The 13,320-nt window shown below is 49.3% G+C and overlaps 2 protein-coding genes across 8 annotated transcripts in view; both read left to right on the plus strand.

The window, feature by feature from the left end:
• C38H6orf89 (chromosome 38 C6orf89 homolog) overlaps nucleotides 1-4,332 on the plus strand; it is a 20,006-nt gene extending 15,674 nt beyond the window's left edge. For all 5 annotated transcript variants that reach the window (XR_014938832.1, XM_085527408.1, XM_015884902.2 and 2 more), the window contains one exon: nucleotides 156-4,332. Coding sequence is in view for 4 of the 5 variants with exons in the window: in XM_085527408.1 (XP_085383534.1) it covers nucleotides 156-241 (86 nt within the window). In the remaining variant the exon portion in view is untranslated. The remainder of the gene's footprint in view (nucleotides 1-155) is intronic.
• Nucleotides 4,326-13,063, plus strand: PI16 (peptidase inhibitor 16). 3 transcript variants are annotated; one of them, XM_015884900.3, is made up of 7 exons: nucleotides 4,326-5,504; nucleotides 6,171-6,280; nucleotides 7,786-8,004; nucleotides 8,506-8,615; nucleotides 9,374-9,462; nucleotides 9,884-11,344; nucleotides 11,723-13,063. In XM_015884900.3, the coding sequence occupies exons 1-7, from the start codon at nucleotides 5,495-5,497 to the stop codon at nucleotides 11,863-11,865; spliced, it is 2,142 nt and encodes a 713-aa protein (XP_015740386.2). In that variant the 5' UTR covers nucleotides 4,326-5,494; the 3' UTR covers nucleotides 11,866-13,063. The 3 variants fall into 3 exon arrangements, with proteins under 3 accessions (XP_015740386.2, XP_015740383.2, XP_015740384.2); XM_015884897.3 differs by lacking the exon at nucleotides 4,326-5,504 and having other exon boundaries at nucleotides 6,011-6,280; XM_015884898.3 differs by lacking the exon at nucleotides 4,326-5,504 and having other exon boundaries at nucleotides 6,011-6,280; nucleotides 11,726-13,063.
• The last annotated feature ends 257 nt before the right edge of the window (nucleotides 13,064-13,320 follow it).

Genomic DNA, 13,320 nt, shown 5'->3' on the forward strand with positions numbered 1-13,320 from the left:
ACTGAGTTGGTGCTCTGCTGGGTATTACAAACCTTGCATGTCACTGAGGGCAGGGGCTCAAAGGCTTCTGTGTGTCCTCTTTCCTTTATGGGAAAGGTAAGCAGTCATTAGGCATGAATTGAACTAATGATGCTTCTTCTTTGCATCTGCCAAAGGTTATGTCAGCATGGATTACTGGACAATGAGCTTCGTGGCCAGAGGAACAGAGCCAGTGGTGGTTTGTTCTGGAGCTGCTAGCTAAGAACTGTGGCATAGGAAAACAGAGCTACTTCCAGGGCAAGAAGACTTTCAGCTTTGAAACCAAGGCAACATCGTGAAAGCGATAGAGTTGGGCAGCTGTGACAGGCAGCTTTGCCACCCTGCATGTTTACAGTGTTTAAAAATGATTGTTGTCCTGACCCTTGAGGTAATTCTTTGCCTTTTCTCAGATGTATTTTTGGAGAAACTAAAGCTATTTATGACCTTTCCTGGCCCTTCAGGTAAGCTCTGGGCTGGCAGCAAGGGTTTTTTTCCAGGAGCAACAGAAAGGTTTCTCAGGATGAGGTTTATCTCTGTGTCCTTTCTGGATTTGTGGCACTTCTGAAACTTCAAGGGAGGGGGGGGAACGTTGGGAGTGGAGGGTGTGTGTGACGTTTCTGTATACATTCCTCCTGGGGAGGAGGCTTGAAGCCTGACATGTCAGGCCATCTCTATAAAGGGAATGAATTGACATATCCCACCTCCATCCCATCTCTCTCACACGTGTAGCTGTGTGCCTCAGCAGCGTGCCCTGCATTGCCAGCCTCAGCTCTGTGCTTCTGTGCTCACACAAGCACTGCAGCCTCAGTGCAGAGACCCTCACCGCACCATTCTTGTACCAAATGAATCTGTTCAGACCTCTTTGTGATCACTCTCCTGCAGTTCTCTATCAACAGGCTGCAGGTGGATCAAGCTGTGACTTTGCTTTCTTCCCCTGCTTCCTTTCCTACAACAAAAATACCAATGCAGGTTTCTATGAGGTGCTGAGAGTGCAGCTGTGGTTCTGTTTGGAGATAGGGCTGGATGCAGAGAAGCTCTCTGCGAGATCACCTTCTGATTGTGCACCTGAGACATTGGGGTTGTGTGATTGCTTTCATATATCCCTTGCTTTGAGATATTCCCTCTGTTCCCAGTCCAGATTACCTGTGGGAACACCAGAAACTTTCCATGTCCCTACCTCTTCTTTTATTTCTTTGGCATCAGTTTCTTCCAGACCTGAAACTCTTCAGAACGAATGTTGGTTTTTCCTGAGTCTGTTCCAAGCTGCCTTCGCATGCTTCCTGTTGCTTGAGCAACTGCTTTATCCAGTGCCCTGAGAGAGGTTTGGTTTCAGTGTTTGCAGGCTGCGGATGCTGCTGTCCCTTCCAAGTTTGATCCTTTGGGTCTGTTCCTGCTGCTGAAGATCATTTACAGATGTGTCAGGCTGAACTCATAGGCCAGGGCTGGGGTTCAGGACATACTCTCACACTTGTTAATATGGAATTGGGAGGGGTTTTGTTTGAAAGCATGTTAACTCCGTTCTCAGGAGCAAGAACCTTTTCCCCTGTAAATATTTTAGCTATACTTAAAATGATAGATTGGGAAAATGTCTACCCAGCCTTTGTTTTCGAACAAGAGCAGGCGCATGGGAGCAAATGTCTTACTAATCTTATTAAGGGCTGACGACAGCTGCCAAGTGGGATGACCACGTCTGGCTCTTGCACAAGGATAAGGCAGAGGACGGTTCCTGCTCCAAAGAATTTAGCCTGAGAGAATTTAGTCTGCATCACAAACACTGCTGTGCATAACACTTGTTTTCCCTCCTGTAAGCTAATGAGAACAACCTCAGCACTTGTGTTAGTCTGTGTGTTTGGCCCTTCACGCTGGACCAATGTGCTCCAGGTCCAGTAGAACCGAAGGAGGCTGATTCTGAACAGAAAAAAAGGCCAATTTAATTTGTAGTAAAATATTAAAGGGAATTGGATTAATCAGACTTCTGTAATATTGTTAATGCTTGGGGTGTGTTTTACCCTTGTGACACGACATGCAATCTTGTACATGCCAGCACGCACATACACACCACCCCTCTCCCCCTTCTTAAAGCCTGGATCTTAGTTAATGGAAATTCAGGAGTTCGGTGATGCTGGAATTAAGGCCCATGTAGTGACTGTTGCTATTTACATTTTGGCAGCTTCTCAAGTCAAATTCAAAGGCTGACAAGGTTACCTCATCACTGTTTTTGTACCTGGTCTGTTTCTGTAACACAGTGGAAAGGACCTGCAGGGCCCATCACTGCTGAGATTGCGGGCGATTTGGTGATGCTGTTACTTCTAAGCACCCTCGAATGAAACTTGTAAAAGAACCGCGGAGACAATGAGCATCTGTGAGATGCCTGTGTTAAGCCATTGTGGCTGTCTGGATCCTTTGGGAAATAGCAGAGAAAATGGATCTATTGATGATGCTGTTTACACTGGGGGAAGGGGGGGGACTCTAGGGTAAGTTTGTGCCTGCTTAGTGAAAGTGCTCTCACGTGTTGCTTCCCCACTGCTCTGTGTTACAGCTGGTTGGCCAGGAGATGGTGAATCTGGACTTGCTGGCAGATGAGCTTTCCAAGTGCATTTTATGGCCTCTGCATAAGTTTCCAGATCTGCGTCTAGGTGATACATTGCATATGTCCCAACCTTACTCCCTTTGGAGTTTACATCATTTGTTTTTAAACTTCTAGTATATTTTCTCTTCCTTTTCCAAGAGCTGTAAGGAATTAGCTGCTAAGCAGAAACAGGAGGGTAATTCTCCTGCTGATAAAAAGCTGATTTTGGCCACAGCTGCTGCTGAGTGCAGAGCTTCAATCTGTAGTGCAGCTTCTCGAGTAGCTGCTGTTGTCAGCTGCCAGAGGAGCAGTGCTAACACCTTCCACATTGCATTGCAGGCAGGGAGCTGGGTACCAACAACTCGGAGATGAGGCCACAGTGGCAAAACTCAGATGGCCAAAAAGAGGTTTGGATGCACCTTGGCTGCTGTTGAGCCCTGGCCATCCTCCATGTCTGGGGCTCTGGCTTCACAGAACCTCACCCATAGAGCAGGCAGCTCCTAGTGAGATGCTGAACCTGGTGCAGAATTGAGGGGAATGTGTTTTGCTTTTTTTCAGCTATCAAGAGATTGCAACAACGATTGTGATGGGATGAGTCACAGTGTTCCTGTCATGGTCTCTTATTTTGTTTTGGCACTTGTGCACCCTGTTTTGGTTAACACCCCACTTCCCATCCTGGCCAGCCCAGTAGGGGGGTGCTCAGTAAATGTGTGCATCCTTATTCTTAACATTTACATGCTTCAGAGCTCTTTGCCTGTGAGCTGGGAGAGAGAGACTCCTATTCACCTGACATCCCACAATGCTGCAAAGCTCCTCTGAGGTCACAGCAGTGAGGCATTGAGAACCTACTGGGCAGAGGTGTGGAGGGGTCATTTCTCTGCTCCCTGAGCTGGAGGGATGGGATGGTTGTGCTTTAAGGCTTGTTTCCAAAAACAAGGTCATTGACCATTGCTCTCAGTCCTGAACACAGGGTGACTGAAAGGAGGAGCAAAGAGTGCTGGGTTCCTTCGGTACCAGGAAATCAGCATCACCTGCAGGGGCCAAGCTGACAGTTTCTATTGATTGTTTTCTGTCTGTCTCTGCTGATCCCAGCCTCCAGCTGCCTTTGCAATGCCCTGGAGAACTTTCTAGGCTCAGGTTTCCAGGGCCTTTGGCTTCTCCTGCTGTAAGGATCTGGCAGGGAAGCTGGTTTTACTGCAAGGAGCAGGGCTGGCTCAAAGCACCTCCCTTCTCTCCCTGGTTTTATAGCAGCAAGCCCAGCTCACAGCGTGGGAACTCCTCGAGTGAGGTGTCCTCTTTGCAAACTCTCTTTATAGAGCCATGTTGTTTTCCTCTTCAGGCAACTAATTCTCATCAAGCATAGGTTTCATGTCCTGCTGAGTTAAATAAGGGAGATGCTGGTCTTCCCCTTCGCTTTGCAGATTCAAACCAATGGCGGGTGACTGACTTTTTGCCCTGTTGCTTTGCCTGCAGGGAGGGGGAGGCAATATAAAGGCTCAGGGGTGTGGGGAAGTAAAGCTCCATATGCATAATGACTGTTTCAGTGCTGAACACTATAAATCCAGTGGTGGGTTAAAAAAGAAGAATGTAAATATGCAATGAATGCAGAATTTTATGGATGGTCGTAATTTAATATATTGAGAACTTTGTAAATACTTGGAAAACAAGTCTGTAAAGTGTGTAAATAAATGAGATTTCTATGTAGAGAAGAATAAAAAGAAAAGTTTTTACTTTTTGCAATGAAATGCGTTTCTGCACCTCTCCCCCTTTCCTGGTCCTTATTTTTCATGATGTGTATTTGATGTATGGAAAACCTTTTGCCAGTTTTGAGCTGGTTCCCTTAGCAAAGGTGCAGTGGCAGTCTGTCTGTCTGTCCTTTCTTCCTACTAACAGTGTCTGTCCTTCCTTCACAATTCAGCTTATTGCAGCCAAACGCTGACAGAGGGGCAGAAGATGATGATAACCTCCAGAGCTGAATAAGGCAGGAAAGGAAAGGAGAGAAAGCTTTCACTGCTACCAGGGTAACAATAAGCACCCAGGAAACCACACTGAAGACCTTCAGGATGTGAGTCAGTAGAAAACGAGGCTTCGTTGCTTCTGCAGTGCAGACTTGGGCCTTCTCAGAGCCCATCAGTGTTGAGCAGAACCCTTTACACCCACATCAGGTGCCGGCATGGAGCTCCTGTCTCGTGCTGAGGCTGCTGGCTCCCAAGGGTGCAGCAGACTGACTGTTCCTTGAGTGAGCAGCAGGAAAGCTGCATTCCTCATGCATTTACTAATGCCGGCTGGACATGAGCTTGTCAGCTCCAGGGTGGGGCTTGGACCTTGTGCTATTAATCTACACGCTTCAGACATTGGCTCCAGAAAGAGCCATTAAGAGTAGGTTGGGAAATTGTGCTGCACCCCCCTTTGCCAGCAGCCATGCCTGACATTGCCAGATGCACTGGCTGTTGCTCACATCTCTCCATGAGCCACGTGCCCTGGTTGTGACTCTTCCAGACCTGTTTTCCCCGAAAGCATTGTGTGTCCCAATTTTATTTTAATCCTCATTGCTCCAGTATGGTTTAGTGAGGCTGCTGTAGTGCCAGGGGCTGCTTAAGGCTTAGCCCTTCATTTCTGCATCACTTTGGAAATATCAGTAGGTTCTCTGAGCTCATGACTGCCTTGTTCCTTATCTGCCAGGCTGTGCTGAGCTGGTAGGGGTTGGGTCCTGGTATTGTTCCTTTCCAGTTATTTCTCCAGGTTTCCAGAGGTGCAGCAGAGCTATTGGAGTGTCTTGTGAAGGAGATGGGTTTGCCTTGACCCAGACTCCAGGCCTGGTGTTGACCTTAACCTCACACCCTGCTTGCAGAAGTTACTGGGTTACTAAAAGCATCGTAGACTCTGGACCTAATAAAGGAGAAGTTAATGCATGGAGGTAAGATCTGGTGGGGCTGTAGGAGAGCGATGGTGGCAAGAGAGGTGATGAGAGTGGTCTGAAACAGAAGGACAACAGCAAAGCTGGGCCTGGAGAGCTGGGAGGGGAGGGAGGGAGGCAGTGCTGACTGTATGTGATGAACTTGTGTCTGCTAGCCAGAGCTGCCCCCCAGCTGATCCTTCCAAACAGCCTGTGACCAAGGAACAGCCTTGTGTAAAACAGAGCTCTGCATTTATTTGTCAGTTGTTTGGGGCTTATTATTATTATCATAGTTCAGGACAAAAGGTGGAAAAGGGACCACATAACAGATGGTTGAAGTGATGTCTGACGTTTGGAGCAGCAGAGACTTACGTGAAAATGCCAGCGCAGGGAATTGGGATTGATGCACATGGTCTGCCTTGGGGAGTGGACCCAGGGAGCTCTTTGGCACCAGATCCACTTCTGCTTCTCCATCAAGTCTGATATGTGAGATGGGTGTGTTCCATGTGGCTCTGAAACTCCTCTAATAAAGAACTACGCTTCCTCCCCGATCTTCAAGCTGTTGGGTGTTCCTTGCTTTTGGGAGGTGCTTTAAATCTGACTGCCAGAGCTGTGGGCTGCTGAGAGCAGAAGCTGTCTGCACGATGCTGAGCTCAGGTCTTTCTCCTCTTTTCCTGTTGCTCACAGCACTGGAGCTGAGCTGGTCCCTGACTGATGAAGAAAAGAAGATCATCTTGGATGAGCACAATAAATATCGCTCTCAGGTCTCTCCTCCTGCTATGGATATGCTGAAGATGGTAAGTGGTTTTTATGGCAAGGAATCCCAGAGTGGAACGGTGTGAGGTTTAACCTTCATGCCAGCAGCAATTGGGGTTTTGTCTGGGGGGAGGCAGGGCAATAATTGCTTGGCACTATTAATGGAGGGGTTCCCCAAATTGCCTTTACAGGGATGAGTTTCTTTTCATGCATAGAGCTGACCATTTTTGGAAGTTCCTGAGCACAGTCTGATGCTCTATGAGAGCAACTCAGCTTTCACTCATGTGAAGCTCATTCAGAAAGTCAGATATTGCCCTGAGCTGTGGTGCTGAGCAGGGCCATGCAGCAGAGGGGGAATCCTGCTCCAGCAGCTGGTGAAGCATTGTTCCATGTGCTTCATTTACCTTTGCAAGTGATTGGGCTCCAAAATAAGAGGGTGATCTCCAGCTTGTTTGGTTTGGGCTTTCCATCGTGCTCCAAAGCACCACGATTCCCATGGACACAGCAAGATGCAGAGAAGTCGGGGAATTTGGAGCCAAGCTCGTAGGGAAACAATTTCACATGTGTTGAAAATGTGGGTCAGGATCCTTGTGTTGGTGGTGATTTGGAAGCAGGGAGTGCTGTAGAAGCAGTGGCAGGTCACTTGCTTTGAGATGTTTCCCTCTGCAGGGCTGCATTGTTTCTTCATTTAATCCAGTCTGCTTAAACACGATGGGATCTGACGCTGCAGATCAGGAGCACCACAGATGTTCAGTGTGGAGCAGCCCTGACTATTTCTTGTTAGAGGTGTTCCATGAAAGCACCGTTCCAACCTTCCTCCCCAGGACACAGTGCTGCTTGTGCAGTCCCTGTCTCTGACCTCACCACGTTTCTGTTTGGGTCTGGTTGCTCTGGAAATGGTTACATGACGGGGGGATTCAGAGCCTAAAGCCATTTCTTTTAAAATGAGGCAAATGCTGCAGGTGCAAGTCCACTGTTTATGGAGCCCAGATCTGCCAGAGGGAGACGGTGTGTGTTTCCCAAGCAGAGTTTACAGCCCATTGCTCTGAGCCTGGCTTGGGGCCATGGTGGGAGGTCAGCTGGCTCTCTGTCCCCCACCCACTTATTTTGGTGCTGCTGCTCAGGGACTGTCCTTGTCCCCTCGACACCCTGATGGCCAAATGCCCTGCATCAGAGCTGCATTCTGTGCCACTTTGCACCCAGTGCTGGCTCTAGCCAGGTAGGTCCCCATTAAGACCCTCTGTTTGCTGGGCTGCCTTCCAGCTTTGCAGAAGCAAAGCTGCTGTCTCCATCAAATGGAGCAAGGACGGTCCAAGCAGCTGCAGCACAGGGCTCCCCACTCATCTCCCTGAAAGAAAGCTGGGATGGACTGAGGAGCTCCATTCCCCCAAAGGCTCCTCAAAAGGCGCTCGGGGCAACCATGTATTGAGTAGGGATTTGCATATTACTTCTGAATGGGAGAATTGTGACCAGGCAGTTCTGGAGTCCCTCTTGTGTCATAGAACACTGTGTCCCTCTCCATGTACTGATACTGAGTTCCTTGCAGAGCTGGGACACGGAGCTGGAGGCCTTTGCCCAAGCCTATGCAGAGAAGTGCATCTGGGACCACAACAAGGAGAGGGGCCGACGGGGGGAAAACCTCTTTGCGATGGCCCCAACACTGGATCTGGAATTCGCTGTGGAGGACTGGAATGCAGAGGAGAAATTCTACAACCTGACGACTTCCACGTGTGTCTCTGGACAGATGTGTGGCCACTACACCCAGGTACCAGCCTGATGGGGCAGAGGGGAAGTTTGGTGGGGAAGGAGTTGTATCAGAGCCCTGGGTCCTCATGGAGTCTTTGCAAAGAGATGGGGAATCTGTGCTGGGCACCAGCCAGGGATCACTGATATAGGGGGACCTGGGCATGGTGCCCTTTGGATAAGATTTATTTTAAAGTAGCTCTGCAGTGTGTTTTTGGCAGTGCAGCAGAGCTGGGTGCCAACTTGCCTCAGGCAGAGGTGAAATCTGAGTGTGTCTTTGCAGTCTGAGTGAGAGGTGGGAGTGAAGGAGAGTGTAGACAGCGGTGTTAAGTTTCAGGATGGATCTATGGAGGAGCATGGGATCAAAACAGGCAGTGATGCTATGGGGTAGAAAAGCTGTGGCACTAAGGAGGGGAAGGTGCTCCAGGCAGATGCAGCTTCCAAGGCTATCAGCAAGATGTCTGCCTTCATCATCACCTCACCTTCATCATCACCTCACCTTCACCCCTGGTCTTTGTCCTAGGTGGTCTGGGCAAGCACGCACCGCATTGGCTGTGGGTCAAAGTTTTGTGAGAAGATTGAAGGAATTGAAACAGAGGACATGTACCTGCTGGTCTGCAACTATTATCCCCCGTGAGTCCCCTGCTTCACATGCTTTGGTTCATCTTGGTGGGACATCTGTGATGGAAATGCCCTGCCGCCAGTCCCTATAGAATGGCAGGAAAAGCCTTTGGGTTTGCTCAAAAAGAAAGGCAAAGCAATTTTGAGAAAGGCTTTTTGTTATCTTGGGTTGGTCATAAAGGAAGGAAGGGTTGTTTGGTGATCCTTACCCATGATTGCGATTCCTGCAGTCTGGTTCAGCTCCTGGCACAGACCAGGAAGGGAGCTCACCCGGAAAGCTGCCCAAGGCTGGTCCTGTAGCAGCTGAAAGTACAAACATCACCTGCTTGCTCTGTGCCTTATATTTCCCAATAGCAGCAGTGATAGCCTGGTGAGGGGGTGGGAGCATGAATGTGGGAGGAAGAGTGGGTGCCTGCCTGTAAAGCCCTGGGATTAACCTCAGGGACCATTCACTCTGAGATGGAGAGCAACAGCAGACCTTCTTATGAGGGTTTAGCAGAAGGGAGACAAAGGCCTGTTTCCAAATGCCCTTCGGCTGCTCTTTTTAAGGGGCAGTGGAAGATCAGGTCCACAGAACTGTTTCCCCTGGTTTTAGCTGTCTTGGGTTCAGGTCACAGCTCAAACTGTGCTGATAGTGTGTGGCAGGAGACACGCTTTAATGCTGAGTTTGGTTTGGATGGGGTATTGCAGTTGAATCAGACTCCCTCTCTGGAATGGGTGTTTTCTCCCCATCCTCACATTTTCTTTTTCTTGGTGTCTTCTGTTTCCAGGGGTAACATGAAAGGCCGAAAGCCATACAGGGAAGGACCCTCTTGTTCACAGTGTCCTGAGGACAGAGTTTGTGTCAACTCCTTGTGTGGTAAGTGAAGCAAAGCCATGCATGTGCCTTGACAGGCTGTTAGGACTGAGACCCCTGGGTTGAGGTCCATGTTCTGAACCTGGACCAGCAGCTCCAGGTCTGGACCATGAGATATCACGTGTGATGGCAGCCCCTGAGAAAGGTCAACTGCCACAAGATCAGGAGGATCAAACAAGGACCTCAGACCTCCCATAGCCAGTGGTTATTGCTCCATGAGGATGCCCCGTTCTTAAGGGGAAGGAGATTGTGTAAAGGAGATGAGAGTTCTCCAGGTTGGGAACTCTAGAGTGGGAGATGGTCTAGAGTGGCCTAAGCAGCCTCTGGCTGCTCCCTCTGCCTGTTGTTTGACTTTTGCTGGCCCTGATCAGTTGAGGCCAGCTGATCCCTGTGCTAACCCATGGCACTTTTCATCTCTTACCAGAACCCACTATAGAAGAGACCACTCCACCCTCTGTGACAACAAAGGCCAGCCCATCCACCCCAGTCACACCAGAACGCACTACACCAGCCCCCACCACAGTCACGGCCAAGCCAGAACCCACAGCCATGCCCTCAGCCACCACACCAGTAGCCACCACAGCCAAGGCAAAGCCAAAACCTGCTACAACCAAGCCATCATACACCACACCAGCACTCACTGCTGCTACATCTAAGCCAATACCCACCATGCTAACAACAACCACTGCAGCCAAGCCAGCACCCACCACACCAGAACCCACCACCACCACGCCAGAACCCACAACAACCACCAGTACAGCCAAGCCAACACCCACCACAACCACCACTATAGCCAAGCCAGAACCCACAACAACCACTACAACCAAGCCAGCACCCACTACGCCAAAACCCACAGCCACCACTACGGCCAAGCCACAGCCTACTACACCAAAATCCACAACCACCACTATAGCCAAGCCAGCACCCACCACACCAGAACCCACCAGCACCACGCCAAAACCCTCAACAACCACTACATCCAAGCCAACACCAACCACACCAGAACCCACCACCACCACATCCAAGCCAATACCAACTACACTGAAACCCACCACCACTACATCCAAGCCAACACCAACCACACCAAAACCCGTCAACACCACTACATCCAAGCCAACACCAGCCACACCAGAACCCACCACCACCACATCCAAGCCAACACCAACCACACCAAAACTCACCACCACCACATCCAAGCCAACACCAACCACACCAGAACCCACCACCACCACTACATCCAAGCCAATACCAACCACACCAAAACCCACCACCACCACTACATCCAAGCCAATACCAACTACACTGAAACCCACCACCACTACAGCCAAGCCAACACCAGCCACACCAAAACCCACCACCACCACTACAGCCAAGCCAACATCCACCACACCAACATTTACCACCACTACAGCCAAGCCAACATTCACTGCTATAACATCAGCAAAGCCAGAATCCACCATCACAACAAAGACAGAACACACTGAAAGTCCTGATTATATTGTGACGACTGGGTTAACACCTTCCTTTGAGCCCACATTAGACCCAGATTATAGAGTATTTCCAGAAGCAGAGTTAGATACTGAGGAGCCTCCTTCCTCCTCAACTACAGAGAATCCAGACTTACTAGAAAGTATGGGCACAGCCATCAGTCCCAAAACAAATAACGGTGTGAAAGAGGATGAGAGAGAGAAATCAGCCTTCTTTTCCAGTCCAACTCCATCCCCCAGCCAGATTATTCCAGAGATCAAGTTAGGTTTCAATAAAGCTGAGCTCATAACCTCCTCAAAGTCAGTGGTCTCCAGCCCTGAAGAACCCATCTTCATGCGTTTAACGTCATCTTCCAAAGAAAAGGGGCAGAGCCCTGCTTTCCAGACCTCCCTCTCAGGTAAGGTAATTGTGGAGTCTGTCCTGGCATGGACATGCAGACATTGAGTGATCCCCAAGCAGCATGGAGCACACTTGGGAGGAACCAGTATCAGACTGGTCCTTTGGATCCTCGTCTTTGATGTGGCAACAGCCCTTTTCCTCACTCTTTCTCCTAACGCTTAAAGGATCTGTTTGGATGTCTGGTTTGTGAAGCATGATTTTGTTTACAGCCTGCTCCTCACTAACACCCACCAACTGTGTCATGTCTCCGTTGGATCTGTGCCTTGCTGCTGCCCTGCACCTTGTGGTGTCACGGTGTACAGACCTGCATGAATGGGAGTTTCTCTTTTGCTCACATTTTCCCCTCTAACTCTGTGTTTTTTTTCTTTTCTGCCAGCAGATGCCCTGAGCACTGAAGAACTGGAGACAAACTCAGACTATGAAGGCAAGGAGGAGATCATGGCTGGAGCTCCCAGTACCTGCTGGAGCCTTTCACTCTTCCTCCTGCCCAGTGTCATCCTGGTGGGCATTCTGCTTTGAACAGTCTTTCTCAGCTGTCCCTGCACCGGTCACCAAGGCTTTCTTCAGCATTGGTTGGTCCTACCACCCTGGTAGGTTTGGGAGACAACATGGACAGTTCAGGTTGATGCACTCTCTTCTTCCTCTGGCTCACCCACTCCAGCCCTGCTGTGCCAAGAGCATCATGTGGGCACTCAGTGATGGTCCAGGGACAGGAGGGTGTCTGCCACCATGCTAGTGAACTTGGGCACCAATGCTTCTCCTTTCAGCCAGCCTGGGCTTCTGCTCTGTTTCCAATAGGAGACAATAAGCTCTCGTTGCCCTGTGTGGCCGGCAGGTCCGGCTGCACTGCAGCCCAGGGAAAGCAGATTGCCCTGGAAACCCAAATGGCAATGGGACATGGTGGTTGGTTTTGATATTTGGAGGCAAGACACAATTGTTGAGTCTGATGTCTGTATGTCAGGATGGATTTCTAACAGAAACTCTGATTTTCCCTCCTCGTTTGTCCGTTTGTCTCAATTTTGGAGAACTTTCACCTCTTCCTTGTCCATAAATGGCACTTTTGTCCACAGAAGAGGTTTGTGTTTCCTGCTTCTTGTAGAGCTATGGCCAAGTGTCCATGTGTGCTCCTTTCTCCTTCTGCCATCCCTCTGCATTCCTTGCCTCCAGTTACTCTGCTGGCCTTTATTGTACGCGTGTGCCTGCACGTGTGTGCCCGCACAGAAGACAAACCTTCAGCACCAGAGAGCACTTACTGCTCCTTTCTTCTGCATTGCTTCCCTCTTTGCAGAACTTAAGTGTATTTGCAGTTAGATGCAGATCCTGCTTGATGTACATACGTGGGTCCAGGAGGAAAAATAATCAGGTCTGCTGGTGCAATTTCAGCTTGAGAGAGCCAAGTGAATGATGTTAAGAGGTTACCGGTGGTTTCAGGACTTGTTGTAGGATGGCTTTCATTCTCTGGAGCCCTGGGTGTTGTATTCCTCCATGTTTCTGCTCTGTTCACCTGAAGATTCCCAGTAGGGTGTGTTAAATATGACACGAGTTTTGCAGACCAGCAGAAGGGACGAGAAGAACCCGATTCTCTGGTTGCTGCATCCTTTGGTTTCTTAAATATGAGGTGGAGAACGACCTTAAGTCCAATATCTGAGTCCTCCCCCTGATGCTGCGTGCTGTGCATCTCCAGAGCATGCACTGAATAAATCCTGTTCTGAAAGTCTGTTGTGGGGCACCTGGTGTCTTTGTGGGGGTATCCAGAAGTCGGCTTGTATGTGAAAAACAATCCTGGTTGTGTGTTTAAGTGGAATTGCTGCAAATCATTGTGGCTTCTTCCAAGTGCTTTATGCTGTGCTTACTTTGTTGGCTTCTGGGTGCTGGTTTCTATAGGATTGCAGCTTTATTATCTTTTGGAACTCAATGATCTTCAAGGTCCCCTCCAATCTAAGCTGTTATTCTGTGATTTATGTTTTTAGCCCA

This window comes from Coturnix japonica, chromosome 38, assembly GCF_054131305.1.
Source record: "Coturnix japonica strain WE chromosome 38, WE-NBRP24, whole genome shotgun sequence".
NCBI lineage: Eukaryota > Metazoa > Chordata > Aves > Galliformes > Phasianidae > Coturnix > Coturnix japonica.

Coding starts and splice junctions, on each gene's coding strand:
- PI16 (XM_015884897.3), top strand. CDS start 6,128: ATGCTGAGCTCAGGTCTTTCTCCTCTTTTCCTGTTGCTCACAGCACTG. Junction 9,463..9,883: donor TTGTGTCAACTCCTTGTGTG/GTAAGTGAAGCA, acceptor ATCTCTTACCAG/AACCCACTATAGAAGAGACC. Junction 11,345..11,722: donor TTTCCAGACCTCCCTCTCAG/GTAAGGTAATTG, acceptor CTTTTCTGCCAG/CAGATGCCCTGAGCACTGAA.